Consider the following 21,922-nt stretch of genomic DNA (forward strand, 5'->3'; position numbering starts at 1 on the left):
ACTATGTCATCTCTGTCCCAGTAGGGAACTATGTCATCTCTGTCCCAGTAGGGAACTCTGTCATCTCATTCTCCTTTCCCCCTTCTGATGACCAGGTGGCGAATCGCATCTCTGCATGTCTGGCAGACATATCAGTGTGGATGACTGATCACCACCTCAAGCTGAACTTCGGCAAGACAGAGCTGCTCTTCCTCCCGGGGAAGGACTGCCCGTTCCATGATCTCGCCATCACGGTTGACAACTCCATTGTGTCCTCCTCCCAGAGCGCTAAGAACCTTGGCGTGATCCTGGACAACACCCTGTCGTTCTCAACTAACATCAAGGCGGTGGCCCGTTCCTGTAGGTTCATGCTCTACAACATCCGCAGATTACGACCCTGCCTCACACAGGAAGCGGCGCAGGTCCTAATCCAGGCACTTGTCATCTCCCGTCTGGATTACTGCAACTCGCTGTTGGCTGGGCTCCCTGCCTGTGCCATTAAACCCCTACAACTCATCCAGAACGCCGCAGCCCGTCTAGTGTTCAACCTTCCCAAGTTCTCTCACGTCACCCCGCTCCTCCGCTCTCTCCACTGGCTTCCAGTTGAAGCTCGCATCCGCTACAAGACCATGGTGCTTGCCTACGGAGCTGTGAGGGGAACGGCACCTCAGTACCTCCAGGCTCTGATCAGGCCCTACACCCAAATAAGGGCACTGCGTTCATCCACCTCTGGCCTGCTCGTCTCCCTACCACTGAGGAAGTACAGTTCCCGCTCAGCCCAGTCAAAACTGTTCGCTGCTCTGGCTCCCCAATGGTGGAACAAACTCCCTCACGACGCCAGGACAGCGGAGTCAATCACCACCTTCCGGAGACACCTGAAACCCCACCTCTTTAAGGAATACTTAGGATAGGATAAAGTAATCCTTCTCACCCCCTCCCCCCTTAAAATATTTAGATGCACTATTGTAAAGTGGCTGTTCCACTGGATGTCATAAGGTGAATGCACCAATTTGTAAGTCGCTCTGGATAAGAGCGTCTGCTAAATGACTTAAATGTAAAATGTAAATGTAAATCTCTGTCCCAGTAGGGAACTCTGTCATCTCTGTCCCAGTAGGGAACTCTGTCATCTCTGTCCCAGTAGGGAACTCTGTCATCTCTGTCCAAGAGTCAAATGAATCCCAAATTTCCCCCAAAATCATATAATTAAAAACCACAAAAAATAGGTCCTGAAATCATGTCAGTTGAAAACAATTTTATTAGAAACAAAATCACATCAAATCCTAAAAGAAATCTAAGCAGTTTTGAAAAGTCAAGTCATTCAACGATGAAGCATTTCGTTGTAGCGTAACTCTAGATAGTCATTGTCATGTTCAGGTAGTCAGTGATGACTGGTCTAGAGTCAGTGTTACTTATTACAGGAGGAAGAGGACAGATCATGTAGTTGTTGGTTGAAACTGATCTGGAGTCAGATTTGCTTCTGGCAAGAGGAGTTGGAGATCTCGTACTTTTCATTGCGAGGGTTAAACCACACCTCAAACATACATGTCAGGCGCTGTAAAACAAACAATTATGTCACATTAATGTCAATAAACTGTATAGACACTGATCTATGAGGTCAATATTACATGGTGTACTGTATGTATAGCCTGAGTACCAGACCTGTCTGTGCTATTGTTACAAACGTGTCTGGGAGTGGAATGATAACGCAAACCGTTCTGGTACCACCAGGTCACTATATGTACTGCATACTATAAAATGGTCATTTTGTTTTACTTACGTAATTATAAGGCTCTAATGCCCAGCTCAGTATCTGCATTAAGTGCTTAAATCTCTCCATTAAAGGAAAGAACTGCTAAATCTGGAGCTTTCCAATGCAGAAGCACTTATTTCAGAATTACACTTACGTAACACCAAATGGCACCCTATTCCCTAAGTAGTGCACCACTCTGGTCAATAGTAGTGCACTGTATAGGGAATAGGGTGCCATGTGGGACATACGTCCATTTTCTAAATCCCATACAGTATATCCGTATAATCTTTGCTCTGTATATCCATGAGCATCAGAAAAAGTAACCTTTTTCCCCAGGACACAGGACTCCACATCTGAGTTGTGCTCTGTCTTGAGGCACTTGGTCTTCCCGATGATCACCTCGATCCTATAGTTGATCATGTTAGTCACCTGTTTGGGTCATAGAGCCTTAGTAAGAAACAACCATACCACCTGTTGACATCAGCTTTTTAGTTTAATAAATTAACTAATAATAAGAGATGTTTGTACAATTATATACAATTAATGTTATATATGAATTGCAGAAGTTGTGTAAATGACTTAAAGGGAGGTAGTTAGAAGTATAGGACAGTGTCCCAAATGAAAAAGGTAGTGCACTCTAGGGTTAATAGGGGACCATTTAGGATGTAGCCTAGAGGAAATAGGGGACCATTTAGGATGTAGCCTAGAGGAAATAGGGGACCATTTAGGATGTAGCCTAGAGGAAATAGGGGACCATTTAGGATGTAGCCTAGAGGAAATAGGGGACCATTTAGGATGTAGCCTAGAGGAAATAGGGGACCATTTAGGATGTAGCCTAGAGGAAATAGGGGACCATTTAGGATGTAGCCTAGAGGAAATAGGGGACCATTTAGGATGTAGCCTAGAGGAAATAGGGGACCATTTAGGATGTAGCCTAGAGGAAATAGGGGACCATTTAGGATGTAGCCTGGAGGAAACAGGGGACCATTTAGGATGTAGCCTAGAGGAAATAGGGGACCATTTAGGATGTAGCCTAGAGGAAATAGGGGACCATTTAGGATGTAGCCTAGAGGAAATAGGGGACCATTTAGGATGTAGCCTAGAGGAAATAGGGGACCATTTAGGATGTAGCCTAGAGGAAATAGGGGACCATTTAGGATGTAGCCTAGAGGAAATAGGGGACCATTTAGGATGTAGCCTAGAGGAAATAGGGGACCATTTAGGATGTAGCCTAGAGGAAATAGGGGACCATTTAGGATGTAGCCTAGAGGAAATAGGGGACCATTTAGGATGTAGCCTAGAGGAAAGAGGGGACCATTTAGGATGTAGCCTAGAGGAAATAGGGGACCATTTAGGATGTAGCCTGGATAATACTGTCACCTGAGTCTCAGCGGAGATGACATTGATCAGTCTGAAGAATTTCCTGGCATTAGACTGGGTGTTAAAGTGGTCCACAGCAGCTTTAGCAGTGGTCTGCACCTCCAGGCTCTCTGGGTCTCTGCTGAACCAGCCACCCAGAAGCTGGATGTTCTCTACAACCACAACACTCAGTTACATGGAGCTGAACATGTCTAGCAGCAAGTGGAACACCGTCACTGCGCTCACTTAGCAGTATTGCTCATTCCGGAAGATGTTTGTTGGTGGGGTGGACCGATAGCAGACCGTTATACAGAGGCTATAATCACTACAGGACTAGTTAAGGGTTAGTACTACTCTAATACAGGACTAGTAAAGGGTTAGTACTACTCTAATACAGGACTAGTAAATGGTTAGTACTACTCTAGTACAGGACTAGTAAAGGGTTAGGGTTAGTACTACTATAATACAGGACTAGTAAATGGTTAGTACTACTCTAGTACAGGACTAGTAAAGGGTTAGAACTACTCTAGTACAGGACTAGTAAAGGGTTAGTACTACTCTAATACAGGACTAGTAAAGGGTTAGGGTTAGTACTACTATAATACAGGACTAGTAAAGGGTTAGTACTACTCTAGTACAGGACTAGTAAAGGGTTAGAACTACTCTAGTACAGGACTAGTAAAGGGTTAGTACTACTCTAATACAGGACTAGTAAAGGGTTAGTACTACTCTAATACAGGACTAGTAAAGGGTTAGGGTTAGTACTACTCTAATACAGGACTAGTTAAGGGTTAGTACTACTATTATACAGGACTAGTAAAGGGTTAGTACTACTCTAATACAGGACTAGTAAAGGGTTAGTACTACTCTAATACAGGACTAGTAAATGGTTAGTACTACTCTAATACAGGACTAGTAAAGGGTTAGTACTACTCTAATACAGGACTAGTAAAGGGTTAGTACTACTCTAATACAGGACTAGTAAATGGTTAGTTCTACTCTAATACAGGACTAGTTAAGGGTTAGTACTACTATTATACAGGACTAGTAAAGGGTTAGTACTACTCTAATACAGGACTAGTAAAGGGTTAGTACTACTCTAATACAGGACTAGTTAAGGGTTAGTACTACTCTAATACAGGACTAGTTAAGGGTTAGTACTACTATAATACAGGACTAGTAAAGGGTTAGTTCTACTCTAATACAGGACTAGTTAAGGGCTAGAACTACTATAATACAGGACTAGTAAAGGGTTAGTACTACTCTAATACAGGACTAGTTAAGGGTTAGTACTACTCTAATACAGGACTAGTTAAGGGTTAGTACTACTATAATACAGGACTAGTAAAGGGTTAGTACTACTCTAATACAGGACTAGTTAAGGGTTAGTACTACTCTAATACAGGACTTAGAACTACTATAATACAGGACTAGTAAAGGGTTAGTACTACTCTAATACAGGACTAGTTAAGGGTTAGTTCTACTCTAATACAGGACTAGTTAAGGGTTAGTACTACTCTAATACAGGACTAGTAACGGCCCCAGAGCATTAGTTGTTTTTTAAATGTTGATATATTTTTGGGGGAATCCAGCACCCTCAGCACCCCTACTTCCCAAGGCTGTGGTATTGTTTCCCTCTTTTTCCCTGTCCCTTACTGGGCTCGAACCAAGGATCTTCTGTCTCACAAACACATGTGACTGCCCGTTTGACATCATAGTCAATTACACTAAAGAAAACGTAACGCTTGGAAAACATGATTGGAGACATTTCAAGCAGTGAGGTTAGGAAGCCAACTCCTGTACTAAAGTAGGAGCAGTCAGTAAAAAACAGAACAGCAACTCTGACTCATAGGAACCAGAGAGCCGAGTGGGCAGGATGGCGTCAATATTGCGGTAAAAAGAGAAAATAACCAGCCGCAAATTGAGTCACTTCTGCCTTCTGCCCAACTCAACATATGACATCAACTGCTCTGATATTTCTGAGACTCATTCATGTCTGGACAACAGACAACAGACACCTTAGAATGGCATTCATGTCTGGACAACAGACAACAGACACCTTAGAATGGCATTCATGTCTGGACAACAGACAACAGACACCTTAGAATGGCATTCATGTCTGGACAACAGACAACAGACACCTTAGAATGGCATTCATGTCTGGACAACAGACAACAGACACCTTAGAATGGCATTCATGTCTGGACAACAGACAACAGACACCTTAGAATGGCATTCATGTCTGGACAACAGACAACAGACACCTTAGAATGGCATTCATGTCTGGACAACAGACAACAGACACCTTAGAATGGCATTCATGTCTGGACAACAGACAACAGACACCTTAGAATGGCATTTGGGGATTTGAAAAAAGTGGAGGCCAAAAATGTATGTACCAATAGTTTGGATTGCATGTATTTTTCTTAGTCCAAATTGGCACCAATTCCGGATTGCCCCATTACATGTTTCACGTCCACCAGAGCAAGCAGACTTTTAACACACTATGTCTTGTTAGTTCTGTTGACATCAACATTTTTAATGAATCATCAAATGAACTGGGTTTGGATGCAGGAATTGAACCATTCCATGCTTTCCCTGTTTGGGGTTCATTAGTAAAGTACACAATCATTCCAATGTCAAGTTTGTAGTTACATTTCCTATAGCATCATTCATAACTACAAAAATCTCTGAAACTGGAAACACTTATCTCCCTCACTAGCTTTAAGCACCAACTGTCAGAGCAGCTCACAGATTACTGCACCTGTACATAGCCCATCTATAGTTTAGCCCACAGAACTACCTCTTTCCCTACTGTATTTAATTTATTCATTTATTTTGCTCCTTTGCACCCCATTATTTTTATTTCTACTTTGCACATTCTTCCATTGCAAAACTACCATTCCAGTGTTTTACTTGCTATATTGTATTTACTTTGCCACCATGGTCGAACTGCTTTGCTTTATCTTGGCCAGGTCGCAATTGTAAATGAGAACTTGTTCTCAACTTGCCTACCTGGTTAAATAAAGGTGAAATAAAAAAATAAAAAATAAATAACACATTGTTACAACTTCAAACAGACACGATCACAACACACTAAAAGACATTACGCAGTTGAGTTTATCATACACAAAAAGCAACAACTTTGGATTGGATGCAGAATTATCTTAAAATGGAATCTAGTCCACAGTAGGACCAGTTAGTGAACAGGGATTAACTGAGGTAAATAACAGTAAGGTAAGATAAGCTAGTCCACAGTACTTACTCGCTGTGATAGGTTCCTCCTCTATGGGTTGAGGCTGCTCCTGTCCCTGGGCCACCAGGTAGAGAGTTGAGACCAGAGACAACAACGGCAACAACTGGGGAGCCATGGTGTTATGGTATCCTGGGGAGTTAGATGAAGCTGTTAGCTCGAAACAGAGACAGAGAGAGAGACACAGAGACAGAGAGAGAGAGAGAGAGAGAGAGAGAGAGAGAGAGAGAGAGAGAGACAGAGACAGAGACAGAGACAGAGACAGAGACAGAGACAGAGACAGAGACAGAGACAGAGACAGAGACAGAGACAGAGACAGAGACAGAGACAGAGACAGAGACAGAGACAGAGAGAGAGACACGGAGACAGAGAGAGACGCAGAGACAGCTGTATTACCAGTAGCTATCCTCTGTGGTCTGAGTCAGTTTGCTGTTGAACGAGAGAAAGGAAGGGTTCTGTATTTAGGCAGTGGAATGTTTAACCAGCCAGTTAAGTCCACACCCTCTTCCTGGCAGTAACAGCAGTAAGAGCTGAGTACTCAGTCAGCAGGGCTTTAATATAGATGACTGAGTACTGGGCATTGGGTGGGTGGGTATTATGCCAGTCAGCAGGGCTTTAATATAGATGACTGGGCATTGGGTGGATGGGTATTGTGTGGGTGTGTGTATTGTGTGGGTGTGTGTATTTTGTGGGTGGGTGTATTTTGTGTGTGTAGGGGTTTTCAAAGGTGTGGATGTTTCTATGTGAACCTAAATCACATTGTATTTGTCACATGCACCGAATACAACAGACTTTACCATCACGGACTGACTGACGAGCCCTTCCCAACGATGCAGAGTCTAAATATATATAAGTAAATATTGACACACCCTACATTCACCAATGCTGTTCTTCATGTTCTACTGTAGGTGACAGGGCAACATGTGTGGACTAAAACAACAGAAAACTGGCTGTAGTATCACAAAGCATGATCAAATTCATTAGCCAGCGACAGTAATTGAGAAACATTGAGAAATAGTTTGAACATTTACATTACATTTAAGTCATTTAGCAGACGCTCTTATCCAGAGCGACTTACAAATTGGACGTCAAATTAACCAGTTATCTACCTTTCATAAGCAGCTAGCTAGTAATATCTAGCTGGTAGCATGCTAGCTAGTTAGATCCCAAATCTTTCTAAACTAATATCTGACTAACTCAGAAATATGAAGTAATTTCTGAATTAAAGTTAACTATAAATAATAATAAATAATGATAATAATAAATAATAATCATAAATAAATAAAATTCAAATATACAGTTGAAGTCGGAAGTTTACATAAACTTAGGTTGGAGTCATTAAAACTAGTTTTTTTCAACAAATGTTTTGTTATTAACTATAGTTTTGGCAAGTCAGTTAGGACATCTACTTTGTGCATGACACAAGTCATTTTTCCAACAATTGTTTACAGACAGATTATTTCAATTATAATTGTCGCGCCCTGACCTTAGAGATGCTTTTTATGTCTCCATTTTGGTTCTGTCAGGGCGTGACTTGTGGTGGGCATGTTTTTTTGTGATCTATGTTTTCTATTTCTGTGTGTTTGGCCGGGTGTGGTTCTCAATCAGAGGCAGCTGTCTATCGTTGTCTCTGATTGAGAATCATACTTAGGTAACCTTTTCCCACCTGTGTCTTGTGGGTAGTTATTTTCTGTTTAGTGTTTATGCACCTTAGAGGACTGTTTAGTGTTTATGCACCTGACAGGACTGTTTAGTGTTTATGCACCTGACAGGACTGTTTATGCACCTTACAGGACTGTTTAGTGTTTATGCACCTGACAGGACTGTTTAGTGTTTATGCACCTGACAGGACTGTTTATGCACCTTACAGGACTGTTTATGCACCTTACAGGACTGTTTATGCACCTTACAGGACTGTTTATGCACCTTACAGGACTGTTTAGTGTTTATGCACCTGACAGGACTGTTTATGCACCTTACAGGACTGTTTATGCACCTTACAGGACTGTTTAGTGTTTATGCACCCGACAGGACTGTTTAGTGTTTATGCACCCGACAGGACTGTTTAGTGTTTATGCACCCGACAGGACTGTTTAGTGTTTATGCACCCGACAGGACTGTTTAGTGTTTATGCACCTTACAGGACTGTTTATGCACCTTACAGGACTGTTTATGCACCTTACAGGACTGTTTATGCACCTTACAGGACTGTTTATGCACCTTACAGGACTGTTTATGCACCTGACAGGACTGTTTAGTGTTTATGCACCTGACAGGACTGTTTAGTGTTTATGCACCTGACAGGACTGTTTAGTGTTTATGCACCTGACAGGACTGTTTAGTGTTTATGCACCTGACAGGACTGTTTAGTGTTTATGCACCTGACAGGACTGTTTAGTGTTTATGCACCTTACAGGACTGTTTAGTGTTTATGCACCTTACAGGACTGTTTCGGTTTCGTTTATTCAAGTTGTTGCTTTGAGTTTTAGTGTTCAGTCAAATAAAAATCATGAACAAGTACCACGCTGTGCTTTGGTCCACACCTCCTTCCAACAGCTGTTACAATAATTCACTTAATATTCAATGTATCACAATTCCAGGGGTCACAAGTTTACATACACTAAGTTGACTGTGCCTTTAAACAGCTTGTAAAATTCCAGAAAATTGTGTCATGGCTTTAGAAGCTTCTTATAGGCTAATTGATATAATTTGAGTCAATTGGAGGTGTACCTGTGGATGTATTTCAAGGCCTACTTTCAAACTCAGTGCCTCTTGGCTTGACATCATGGGAAAATCAAAAGAAATCAGCCAAGAAAAATTGTAGACCTCCACACGTCTGGTTCATCCATGGGAGCAATTTCCAAATGCCTGAAGGTACCACGTTCATCTGTACAAACAATAGTACGCAAGTATGAACACCATGGGACCATGCAGCCGTCATACCTCTTAGGAAGGAGATGCGTTCTGTCTCCGAGAGATCAACGTACTTTGGTGCGAAAAGTGCAAATTAATCCCAGAACAACAGCAAAGGACCTGGTGAAGATGCTGGAGGAAACAGGCACAAAAGTATCTATATCCACAGTAAAACGAGTCCTATATCGTCATAACCTGAAAGGCCGCTCAGCAAGGGAGAAGCCACCGCTCGAAAACCGCCATAAAAAAGCCAGACTACGGTTTGCAACTGCACATGGGGAGAAAGATTATACTTTTTAGATAAATATCCGCTGGTCTGATGATACAAAAATAGAACTGTTTGACCATAATGACCATCATTATGTTTGGAGGAAAAAGGGAGAGGCTTGCAAGCCGAAGAACACCATCCCAACTGTGAAGCAAGGGGTGGCAGCATCATGTTGTGGGGGTGTTTTTCTGCAGGAGGGTCTGGTGCACTTCACAAAATAGATGGCATCATGAGGGAGGAAAATGATGTGGACATATTGAAGCAACATCTCACGACATCAGTCAGGAAGTTAAAGCTTGGTCGCAAATGGGTCTTCCAAATGGACAATGACCCCAAGCATACTTCCAAAGTTGTGACAAAATTGAAGGACAACAAAGTCAAGGTATTGGAGTGGCCATCGCAAAGCCCTGACCTCAATCTTATAGAAAATATGTGGGACAAACTGAAAAAGTGTGTGCGAGCAAGGAGGCCTACAAACCTGACTCAGCTACACCAGCTCTGTCAGGAGGAATGGGCCAAAATTCACCCAACTTATTGTGGGAAGCTTGTGGAAGGCTAACCAAAATGTTTGACCCAAGTTAAACAATTTAAAGGCAATGCTACCAAATTGAGTGTATGTAAAGGACTAGCCTCTTCTGGCTTCCATATGCAGACAACTACGGACCAGATCCTTGGGCTGACCAGAGGTGTACTGTTCCAGGTAATAGAGCCTATCCTGGTGACTGCTTGTCTTATCTTCTATTCCATGCTCAAATGCATGCATAAATGGCCTAAAGTTTAGAGGATCACCGTCAAACATAGGTATCTCCCTAACAGGGAGTGTGGCCTGTTTGTGCTGTAGTACAAGGAGGTCAGCAATTTCATTCTGCCTTTGCATAACAGTAGAGAGGTTATCATGGCTGGTATTATGGCTGATACCCGCAGTGTTGATTCTGTGTTGATTGCTAGACCTTGATGTTGGCTGCTGAAGGGTGTGGTTTATGACAGTTTTCTGAATAGGTTTTGATGGCTTTGTGGTCGGTTGTTGTAAAACTTTGTAGTGGGGTCTTTGGAACTGCACCTAATGCAGAAAATGCAACAGGTGATGGTTCAGGTTCCTTATAAACCTCGGGTTCCTGGTTCTCAAAATAAGAGTTCATTCCATCTTCTTGGCTTAGAAAATGGGCTGCCACAGAATGGGATTGAGAAGTTGACTCAACACTCTCCAGGACCTTCAGTTTGGCATTATATGCTGCTATGTCCGTTTCCAGTGTCATTTTTTCCATCCTAACATTCAGTTGAGCTTTCTGTTGTTCCGGTTGAGCTTTCTGTTGTTCTAGTTGAGCTTTCTCCAGTTCCAATGCATGCTTGTCCTGTAATGATGCTTGGCGAGCTAGTAGAGCTGCTCGTTCTGCCTCAGCTTTTAGGCATGCAGAGGACACTGAGGAAGCAGTTTTAGAAGACTTTGTTTTACTTGATGTTTTTGACACGTTGGAAATGCTGTCGTGTGGTTCAATTAGCGTTTGTGGCTCGATTTCAGCTTTTTTCCATATTTCCACCTCTCTCAGGAAATGTTCATAAGTTCTCATTCTTGGTTGATAATAGTTAATGCTCTCCTGTTCGTGTTCCTCCTCTGTGACCAGCATAATCATGAGCATTCTTAAAAGTCATTGAGAACAGCATGAAATGCTTCAAGACTCTCATCCACAGTTTCAATGTTTCCTCCATCAACAAGAAGGGCTTTTATTTCATTCATTTTGTGTGTACACACTCCAAGTTTGCCTCTCCGGGCTGCATAGAGTGAATTTAGATGCTCCTCTGCCCTCTCCAGTGGAGTCTTATTTGGGATTTCATCCTCCATCATTCACTTTTAGTTCACTCAATTTAAAATGATACAGTTGTTGGTTTTTGATTGTTAAACGTAATGCCCCTTTAGACCTCCTTTAATGCTTTAAAACACAGTCCTCCATTTCAGCATATTGACCCATTTTGAATGGAACATGTGCAAGTTCGGCATTTTAGATGCGTTTTAAACATTTCATCCCATTATAAGTTGTCCCTTTAATGAAGTTTAAACACGCAATATCTTTAGATCCTTAGATTGCATTCGTTGCGTTGATGCATTGCATTTCCACGTTAGGCCAAATATTAGACATAAGATTAGGCTACATTGTGCGTAGGATCTCAGTGTTTCCCAAACTTAAACTTCTTCATTGTTTTCACAGCGCGGTCTTTTGAATTCCATTCCCAAGTTTATCAAACATTCCAATTAAAAGCACATTTGCGCTTCCATAATATGCATGATCAAATGATCGCATTGAACAGGGCAGCTCATTCATTCCCAGTGGTTACTCACGGCTGGCGAATTCTAGGAGTTCAAATCCTTCCAAGCGAGCTGTCCTTACGATCCGAATGCAATTACAAATAGAACAATATCCAGCGTGTGTCCGAACCGGAGATTTCCTTCCGATAGAAATCCTTCACTGAGTTTTTTTGACTTGAATGTAGTGGCTTCCTTTCGTCTTTACTGCTACACCCCTCGTATCTGCCTTCAGAGATCTAAATCTCTCTCTTCCTTCAATGTGCAGGATAGTGGGGTGCTTCAAATCAAATCAAATCAAATTTTATTTGTCACATACACATGGTTAGCAGATGTTAATGCGAGTGTAGCGAAATGCTTGTGCTTCTAGTTCCAACAAGTAATCTAACTAACAATTCCAAAACTACTGTCTTATACACAGTGTAAGGGGATAAGGAACATGTACATAAGGATATATGAATGAGTGATGGTACAGAGCAGCATACAGTAGATGGTATCGAGTACAGTATATACATATGAGATGAGTGTGTAGACAAAATAAACAAAGTGGCATAGTTAAAGTGGCTAGTGATACATGTGTTACATAAGGATGCAGTCGATGATGTAGAGTACAGTATATACATATGCATATGAGATGAATAATGTAGGGTAAGTAACATTATATAAGGTAGCATTGTTTAAAGTGGCTAGTGATATATTTACATCATTTCCCATCAATTCCCATTATTAAAATGGCTGGAGTTGGGTCAGTGTCAATGACAGTGTGTTGGCAGCAGCCACTCAATGTTAGTGGTGGCTATTTAACAGTCTGATGGCCTTGAGATAGAAGCTGTTTTTCAGTCTCTCGGTCCCAGCTTTGATGCACCTGTACTGACCTCGCCTTCTGGATGATAGCGGGGTGAACAGGCAGTGGTTCGGGTGGTTGATGTCCTTGATGATCTTTATGGCCTTCCTGTAACAACGGGTGGTGTAGGTGTCCTGGAGGGCAGGTAGTTTGCCCCGGTGATGCGTTGTGCAGTCCTCACTACCCTCTGGAGAGCCTTACGGTTGAGGGCGGAGCAGTTGCCGTACCAGGCGGTGATACAGCCCGCCAGGATGCTCTCGATTGTGCATCTGTAGAAGTTTGTGAGTGCTTTTGGTGACAAGCCGAATTTCTTCAGCCTCCTGAGGTTGAATAGGCGCTGCTGCGCCTTCTTCACGACGCTGTCAGTGTGAGTGGACCAATTCAGTTTGTCTGTGATGTGTATGCCGAGGAACTTAAAACTAGCTACCCTCTCCACTACTGTTCCATCGATGTGGATAGGGGGGTGTTCCCTCTGCTGTTTCCTGAAGTCCACAATCATCTCCTTAGTTTTGTTGACGTTGAGTGTGAGGTTATTTTCCTGACACCACACTCCAAGGGCCCTCACCTCCTCCCTGTAGGCCGCCTCGTCGTTGTTGGTAATCAAGCCTACCACTGTTGTGTCGTCCGCAAACTTGATGATTGAGTTGGAGGCGTGCGTGGCCACGCAGTCGTGGGTGAACAGGGAGTACAGGAGAGGGCTCAGAACGCACCCTTGTGGGGCCCCCGTGTTGAGGATCAGCGGGGAGGAGATGTTGTTGCCTACCCTCACCACCTGGGGGCGGCCCGTCAGGAAGTCCAGTACCCAGTTGCACAGGGCGGGGTCGAGACCCAGGGTCTCGAGCTTGATGACGAGCTTGGAGGGTACTATGGTGTTGAATGCCGAGCTGTAGTCGATGAACAGCATTCTCACATAGGTATTCCTCTTGTCCAGGTGGGTTAGGGCAGTGTGCAGTGTGGTTGAGATTGCATCGTCTGTGGACCTATTTGGGCGGTAAGCAAATTGGAGTGGGTCTAGGGTGTCAGTTAGGGTGGAGGTGATATGGTCCTTGACTAGTCTCTCAAAGCACTTCATGATGACGGAAGTGAGTGCTACGGGGCGGTAGTCGTTTAGCTCAGTTACCTTAGCTTTCTTGGGAACAGGAACAATGGTGGCCCTCTTGAAGCATGTGGGAACAGCAGACTGGTATAGGGATTGATTGAATATGTCCGTAAACACACCGGCCAGCTGGTCTGCGCATGCTCTGAGGGCGCGGCTGGGGATGCCGTCTGGGCCTGCAGCCTTGCGAGGGTTAACACGTTTAAATGTCTTACTCACCTCGGCTGCAGTGAAGGAGAGACCGCATGTTTCCGTTGCAGGCCGTGTCAGTGGCACTGTATTGTCCTCAAAGCGGGCAAAAAGTTATTTAGTCTGCCTGGGAGCAAGACATCCTGGTCCGTGACTGGGCTGGATTTCATCTTGTAGTCCGTGATTGACTGTAGACCCTGCCACATGCCTCTTGTGTCTGAGCCATTGAATTGAGATTCCACTTTGTCTCTGTACTGACGCTTAGCTTGTTTGATAGCCTTACGGAGGGAATAGCTGCACTGTTTGTATTCAGTCATGTTGCCAGACACCTTGCCCTGATTAAAAGCAGTGGTTCGCGCTTTCAGTTTCACGCGAATGCTGCCATCAATCCACGGTTTCTGGTTAGGGAATGTTTTTATCGTTGCTATGGGAACGACATCTTCGACGCACGTTCTAATGAACTCGCACACCGAATCAGCGTATTCGTCAATATTCCCATCTGACGCAATACGAAACATGTCCCAGTCCACGTGATGGAAGCAGTCTTGGAGTGTAGAGTCAGCTTGGTCTGACCAGCGTTGGACAGACCTCAGCGTGGGAGCCTCTTGTTTTAATTTCTGTCTGTAGGCAGGAATCAGCAAAATGGAGTCGTGGTCAGCTTTCCCGAAAGGGGGGCGGGGCAGGGCCTTATATGCGTCGCGGAAGTTAGAGTAACAATGATCCAAGGTTTTACCACCCCTGGTTGCGCAATCGATATGCTGATAAAATTTAGGGAGTCTTGTTTTCAGATTGGCTTTGTTAAAATCCCCAGCTACAATGAATGCAGCCTCCGGATAAATGTTTTCCAGTTTGCAAAGAGTTAAATAAAGTTCGTTCAGAGCCATCGATGTGTCTGCTTGGGGGGGATATATACGGCTGTGATTATAATCGAAGAGAATTCTCTTGGAAGATAATGCGGTCTACATTTGATTGTGAGGAATTCTAAATCAGGTGAACAGAAGGATTTGAGTTCCTGTATGTTTCCTTCATCACACCATGTCCCGTTAGTCATGAGGCATACGCCCCTCCACTCTTCTTACCAGATAGATGTTTGTTTCTGTCGGCGCGATGCGTGGAGAAACCCGTTGGCTGTACCGCCCTGGATAGCGTTTTCCCAGTAAGCCATGTCTCCGTAAAGCAGAGAACATTGCAGTCTCTGATGTCCCTCTGGAATGCCACCCTTGCTCGGATTTCATCAACCTTGTTGTCGAGAGACTGGACATTGGCAAGAAGAATACTGGGAAGTGGTGCGCGATGTGCCCTTTTTCGGAGTCTGACCAGAACACCGCCGCGTTTCCCTCTTTTTCGGAGTCGTTTCCTTGGGTCGCTGCATGCGATCCATTCCGTTGTCCTGTTTGTAAGGCAGAACACAGGATCCGCGTCGCGGAAAACATATTCTTGGTCGTACTGATGGTGAGTTGACGCTGATCTTATATTCAGTAGTTCTTCTCGACTGTATGTAATGAAACCTAAGATGACCTGGGGTACTAATGTAAGAAATAACACGTAAAAAAAACAAAAAACTGCATAGTTTCCTAGGAACGCGAAGCGAGGCGGCCATCTCAGTCGGCGCCGGAAGAAATACATTCATGTACATAAAACCTCAATTGGCCCAACCAACCAGTGCTCCCGTACATTGGCTTTCTTTGACATTTCTGACAGGTCATCCTTCTTTTACATTCTTTGCTGAAGTGTCCTCTCATCAAACAACCAAAACAAAGGCCTTTTGATCTCAGGAACTCAACCTTGGCTTCGTGTGGCTGTGCCTTCACCTGTTGGCAGTCGACCAGGAAATGCTCACCAGCGCAAAATACACATGAGATACTGGGAGCATCAGAAGGGTTGGTGCCTGGTTTCTTGACTTTGAATGTCAAATCAAATCAAATCAAATGTTATTTGTCACATACACATGGTTAGCAGATGTTAGTGCGAGTGTAGCGAAATGCTTGTGCTTCTAGTTCCGACAATGCAGTGATAACCAACAAGTAATCTAACTAACAATTCCAAAACTACTGTCTTATACACAGTGTAAGGGGATAAAGAATATGTACATAAAGATATATGAATGAGTGATGGTACAGAGCAGCATAGGCAAGATACAGTAGATGGTATCGAGTACAGTATATACATATGAGATGAGTATGTAAACAAAGTGGCATAGTTAAAGTGGCTAGTGATACATGTATTACATAAGGATGCAGTAGATGATATGGAGTACAGTATATACGTATACATATGAGATGAATAATGTAGGGAACATTATATTAGGTAGCGTTGTTTAAAGAGGCTAGTGATATATTTTACATCATTTCCCATCAATTCCCATTATTAAAGTGGCTGGAGTTGAGTCAGTGTGTTGGCAGCAGCCACTCAATGTTAGTGGTGGCTGTTTAACAGTCTGATGGCCTTGAGATAGAAGCTGTTTTTCAGTCTCTCGGTCCCAGCTTTGATGCACCTGTACTGACCTCGCCTTCTGGATGGTAGCGGGGTGAACAGGCAGTGGCTCGGGTGGTTGTTGTCTTTGATGATCTTTATGGCCTTCCTGTGACATCGGGTGGTGTAGGTGTCCTGGAGGGCAGGTAGTTTGCCCCCGGTGATGCGTTATGCAGACCTCACTACCCTCTGGAGAGCCTTACGGTTGTGGGCGGAGCAGTTGCCGTACCAGGCGGTGATACAGCCCGACAGGATGCTCTCGATTGTGCATCTGTAGAAGTTTGTGAGTGCTTTTGGTGACAAGCCGAATTTCTTCAGCCTCCTGAGGTTGAAGAGGCGCTGTTGCGCCTTCTTCACGATGCTGTCTGTGTGGGTGGACCAATTCAGTTTGTCTGTGATGTGTACGCCGAGGAACTTAAAACTTACTACCCTCTGCACTACTGTTCCCTCGTTGTGGATATGGGGGTGTTCCCTCTGCTGTTTCCTGAAGTCCACAATCATCTCCTTAGTTTTGTTGACGTTGAGTGTGAGGTTGTTTTCCTGACACCACACTCCGAGGGCCCTCACCTCCTCCCTGTAGGCCGTCTCGTCGTTGTTGGTAATCAAGCCTACCACTGTTGTGTCGTCCACAAACTTGATGATTGAGTTGGAGGCGTGCATGGCCACGCAGTCGTGGGTGAACAGGGAGTACAGGAGAGGGCTCAGAAAGCACCCTTGTGGGGCCCCAGTGTTGAGGATCAGCGGGGTGGAGATGTTGTTGCCTACCCTCACCACCTGGGGGCGGCCCGTCAGGAAGTCCAGTACCCAGTTGCACAGGGCGGGGTCGAGACCCAGGGTATCGAGCTTGATGACGAGCTTGGAGGGCACTATGGTGTTAAATGCCGAGCTGTAGTCAATGAACAGCATTCTCACGTAGGTATTCCTCTTGTCCAGATGGGTTAGGGCAGTGTGCAGTGTGGTTGAGATTGCATCGTCTGTGGACCTATTTGGGCGGTAAGCAAATTGGAGTGGGTCTAGGGTGTCAGGTAGGGTGGAGGTGATATGGTCCTTGACTAGTCTCTCAAAGCACTTCATGATGACGGAAGTGAGTGCTACGGGCGGTAGTCGTTTAGCTCAGTTACCTTAGCTTTCTTGGGAACAGGAACAATGGTGGCCCTCTTGAAGCATGTGGGAACAAGAGACTGGGATATGGATTGATTGAATATGTCCGTAAACACACCAGCCAGCTGGTCTGCGCATGTTCTGAGGGCGCGGCTGGGGATGCCATCTGGGCCTGCAGCCTTGCGAGGGTTGACACGTTTAAATGTTTTCCTCATGTCGGCTGCAGTGAAGGAGAGTCTGCATGTTTTAGTTGCGGGCAGTGTCAGTGGCACTGTATTGTCCTCAAAGCGGGCAAAACAGTTATTTAGTCTGCCTAGGAGCAAGACATCCTGGTCCGTGACGGTGCTGGTTTTCTTTTTGTAATCCGTGATTGACTGTAGACCCTGTCACATACCTCTTGTGTCTGAGCCGTTGAATTGAGATTCTACTTTGTCTCTATACTGACGCTTAGCTTGTTTGATTGCCTTGCGGAGGGAATAGTTACACTGTTTGTATGCGGTCATGTTTCCAGTCGCCTTGCCCTGATTAAAAGCAGTGGTTCGCGCTTTCAGTTTCATGCGAATGCTGCCATCAATCCACAGTTTCTGGTTTGGGAATGTTTTAATCGTTGCTATGGGAACGACACCTACAACACACGTTCTAATGAACTCACTCACCGAATCAGCGTATTCGTCAATATTGTTATCTGACGCAATACGGAACATATCCCAGTCCACGTGATGGAAGCAGTCTTGGAGTGTGGAATCAGATTGGTCGGACCAGCGTTGGACAGACCTCAGCGTGGGAGCTTCTTGTTTTAGTTTCTGTCTGTAGGCAGGGATCAACAAAATGGAGTCGTGGTCAGCTTTTCCAAAAGGAGGGCAGGGCAGGGCCTTATATGCATCGCAGTAGTTGGAATAGCAATGATCCAAGGTTTTTCCAGCCCTGGTTGCGCAATCGATATGCTGATAAAATTTAGGGAGTCTTGTTTTCAGATTAGCCTTGTTAAAATCCCCAGCTACAATGAATGCAGCCTCCGGATATATGGATTCCAGTTTGCAAAGAGTCAAATAAAGTTCGTTCAGAGCCATCGATGTGTCTGCTTGGGGGGAATATATACGGCTGTGATTATAATCGAAGAGAATTCCCTTGGTAGATAATGTGGTCTACATTTGATTGTGAGGAATTCTAAATCAGGTGAACAGAAGGACTTGAGTTCCTGTATGTTGTTGTGGCCACACCACGTCACGTTAACCATAAAGCATAACGCCCCCGCCCCTCTTCTTACCAGAAAGATGTTTGTTTCTGTCGGCGCGATCCGTGGAGAAACCAGCTGGCTGCACTGTCTCCGATAGCGTCTCTCCAGTGAGCCATGTTTCCGTGAAGCAAATAACGTTACAGTCTCTGATGTCCCTCTGGAATGCTACCCTTGCTCGGATTTCATCGACCTTGTTGTCAAGAGACTGGACATTGGCGAGAGAATGCTAGGGAGAGGTGCACGATGTGCCCATCTCCGGAGTCTGACCAGAAGACCGCTTCGTTTTCCGCTTTTTCGAAGTTGTTTTTGGGGTCGCTGCGGCTGGGATCCATTCCATTGTCTTGGGTGAAAGGCAGAACACAGGATCCGCTTCGCGAAAGTCATATTCTTGGTCGTACTGATGGTGAGTTGACGCTGCTCTTATGTTCAGTAGTTCTTCTCGACTGTATGTAATGAAACCTAAGATGACCTGGGGTACCAATGTAAGAAATAACACGTAAAAAAACTAAAAACTGCATAGTTTCCTAGGAACGCGAAGCGAGGCGGCCATCTCATCTCTGTCGGCGTCGGAAGTAGGAATGTTTGTTCTTTTAGAGTTTTTTCAGAGTCACAATCTGCCACTACAGCTACTGCAGTGGCAAAGCTGCTTCCCCTACTCTTGGATTTGAACTGCTGTTTAAAGTCAGCTTCTGTTTTGGTTTTAAAAAACTGCTATGTACTGCTAGGTACTGCTATAGGATCCCCCTTTGCTCCTAACTATGCTAATTTGTATGTGGGTTACATGGAGAAACAGTCTATTTTCAATCCTCTCAAAAATGTTTTCTTGCCTAACATCAGTATTTGGAAACGGTATATTGATGATATTTTTGTTCTATGGAGGGGTGATGCAAAACAGCTCCAGGCGTTCCATGCTTTTCTTCACTCCTGTTCTGAGCATCTGAGATTTACTCTGCAGTCTGACACACGTCAAATCAGGTTTCTTGATCTTCTGATCTTGTGTGAAGATAATGTTCTATACACTGATCTTTACAGGAAACCTACTGATCGTAACAGTTTGTTGAGGGCTGATAGTTGTCACCCACTTCCATTGAAAAATAGTTTGCCCTACAGCCAATTCTGTCGACTCAGAGACCAATTGGTAAACTCTGATTTACCACCCCAAGAACAAGGTGTATTGCGCCCCTACTGGATGGAAATGACAAATGTAATGGCTGTGCTCAATGCACTTATAAATGTAGATCCTTCAAACACCCACAAACAGGGAATTCGATACCAATAAAAGGTGTTATTACGTGCTCACTAAGGCAGTTATTTATCTTATAACTTGTCCTTGTGGTAAAAATTCTGTAGGTAAAACAAAGCCCAAATTAAAAGTACGTATCTCAGAGCATCGTAGTCATTTCCCATCAATTCCCATTATTAAAGTGGCTGGAGTTGAGTCAGTGTGTTGGCAGCAGCCACTCAATGTTAGTGGTGGCTGTTTAACAGTCTGATGGCCTTGAGATAGAAGCTGTTTTTCAGTCTCTCGGTCCCAGCTTTGATGCACCTGTACTGACCTCGCCTTCTGGATGGTAGCGGGGTGAACAGGCAGTGGCTCGGGTGGTTGTTGTCTTTGATGATCTTTATGGCCTTCCTGTGACATCGGGTGGTGTAGGTGTCCTGGAGGGCAGGTAGTTTGCCCCGGTGATGCGTTATGCAGACCTCACTACCCTCTGGAGAGCCTTACGGTTGTGGGCGGAGCAGTTGCCGTACCAGGCGGTGATACAGCCCGACAGGATGCTCTCGATTGTGCATCTGTAGAAGTTTGTGAGTGCTTTTGGTGACAAGCCGAATTTCTTCAGCCTCCTGAGGTTGAAGAGGCGCTGTTGCGCCTTCTTCACGATGCTGTCTGTGTGGGTGGACCAATTCAGTTTGTCTGTGATGTGTACGCCGAGGAACTTAAAACTTACTACCCTCTGCACTACTGTTCCCTCGTTGTGGATATGGGGGTGTTCCCTCTGCTGTTTCCTGAAGTCCACAATCATCTCCTTAGTTTTGTTGACGTTGAGTGTGAGGTTGTTTTCCTGACACCACACTCCGAGGGCCCTCACCTCCTCCCTGTAGGCCGTCTCGTCGTTGTTGGTAATCAAGCCTACCACTGTTGTGTCGTCCACAAACTTGATGATTGAGTTGGAGGCGTGCATGGCCACGCAGTCGTGGGTGAACAGGGAGTACAGGAGAGGGCTCAGAAAGCACCCTTGTGGGGCCCCAGTGTTGAGGATCAGCGGGGTGGAGATGTTGTTGCCTACCCTCACCACCTGGGGGCGGCCCGTCAGGAAGTCCAGTACCCAGTTGCACAGGGCGGGGTCGAGACCCAGGGTATCGAGCTTGATGACGAGCTTGGAGGGCACTATGGTGTTAAATGCCGAGCTGTAGTCAATGAACAGCATTCTCACGTAGGTATTCCTCTTGTCCAGATGGGTTAGGGCAGTGTGCAGTGTGGTTGAGATTGCATCGTCTGTGGACCTATTTGGGCGGTAAGCAAATTGGAGTGGGTCTAGGGTGTCAGGTAGGGTGGAGGTGATATGGTCCTTGACTAGTCTCTCAAAGCACTTCATGATGACGGAAGTGAGTGCTACGGGGCGGTAGTCGTTTAGCTCAGTTACCTTAGCTTTCTTGGGAACAGGAACAATGGTGGCCCTCTTGAAGCATGTGGGAACAAGAGACTGGGATATGGATTGATTGAATATGTCCGTAAACACACCAGCCAGCTGGTCTGCGCATGTTCTGAGGGCGCGGCTGGGGATGCCATCTGGGCCTGCAGCCTTGCGAGGGTTGACACGTTTAAATGTTTTCCTCATGTCGGCTGCAGTGAAGGAGAGTCTGCATGTTTTAGTTGCGGGCAGTGTCAGTGGCACTGTATTGTCCTCAAAGCGGGCAAAACAGTTATTTAGTCTGCCTAGGAGCAAGACATCCTGGTCCGTGACGGTGCTGGTTTTCTTTTTGTAATCCGTGATTGACTGTAGACCCTGTCACATACCTCTTGTGTCTGAGCCGTTGAATTGAGATTCTACTTTGTCTCTATACTGACGCTTAGCTTGTTTGATTGCCTTGCGGAGGGAATAGTTACACTGTTTGTATGCGGTCATGTTTCCAGTCGCCTTGCCCTGATTAAAAGCAGTG

General features: G+C 44.8%; 1 protein-coding gene across 2 annotated transcripts; it reads right to left on the reverse strand.

The window, feature by feature from the left end:
• Positions 1–1,216: 1,216 nt before the first annotated feature.
• On the reverse strand, positions 1,217–12,037 carry si:busm1-57f23.1 (uncharacterized protein LOC368621 homolog). Of its 2 annotated transcripts, XM_046290703.1 has the most exons (6): positions 11,858–12,035; positions 6,738–6,770; positions 6,354–6,473; positions 3,110–3,261; positions 2,054–2,158; positions 1,217–1,531 (listed from the first exon to the last, which is right to left on the reverse strand). In XM_046290703.1, exons 3-6 carry the CDS (start codon positions 6,457–6,459, stop codon positions 1,445–1,447), a joined length of 450 nt encoding a protein of 149 aa, XP_046146659.1. In that variant the 5' UTR covers positions 6,460–6,473; positions 6,738–6,770; positions 11,858–12,035; the 3' UTR covers positions 1,217–1,444. The 2 variants fall into 2 exon arrangements, with proteins under 2 accessions (XP_046146659.1, XP_046146660.1); XM_046290704.1 differs by lacking the exon at positions 6,738–6,770 and having other exon boundaries at positions 11,858–12,037.
• Between the last annotated feature and the right edge of the window lie 9,885 nt (positions 12,038–21,922).

The sequence above is a fragment of the Oncorhynchus gorbuscha genome, linkage group LG11, assembly GCF_021184085.1.
Source record: "Oncorhynchus gorbuscha isolate QuinsamMale2020 ecotype Even-year linkage group LG11, OgorEven_v1.0, whole genome shotgun sequence".
In the NCBI taxonomy this organism is placed as follows: domain Eukaryota; kingdom Metazoa; phylum Chordata; class Actinopteri; order Salmoniformes; family Salmonidae; genus Oncorhynchus; species Oncorhynchus gorbuscha.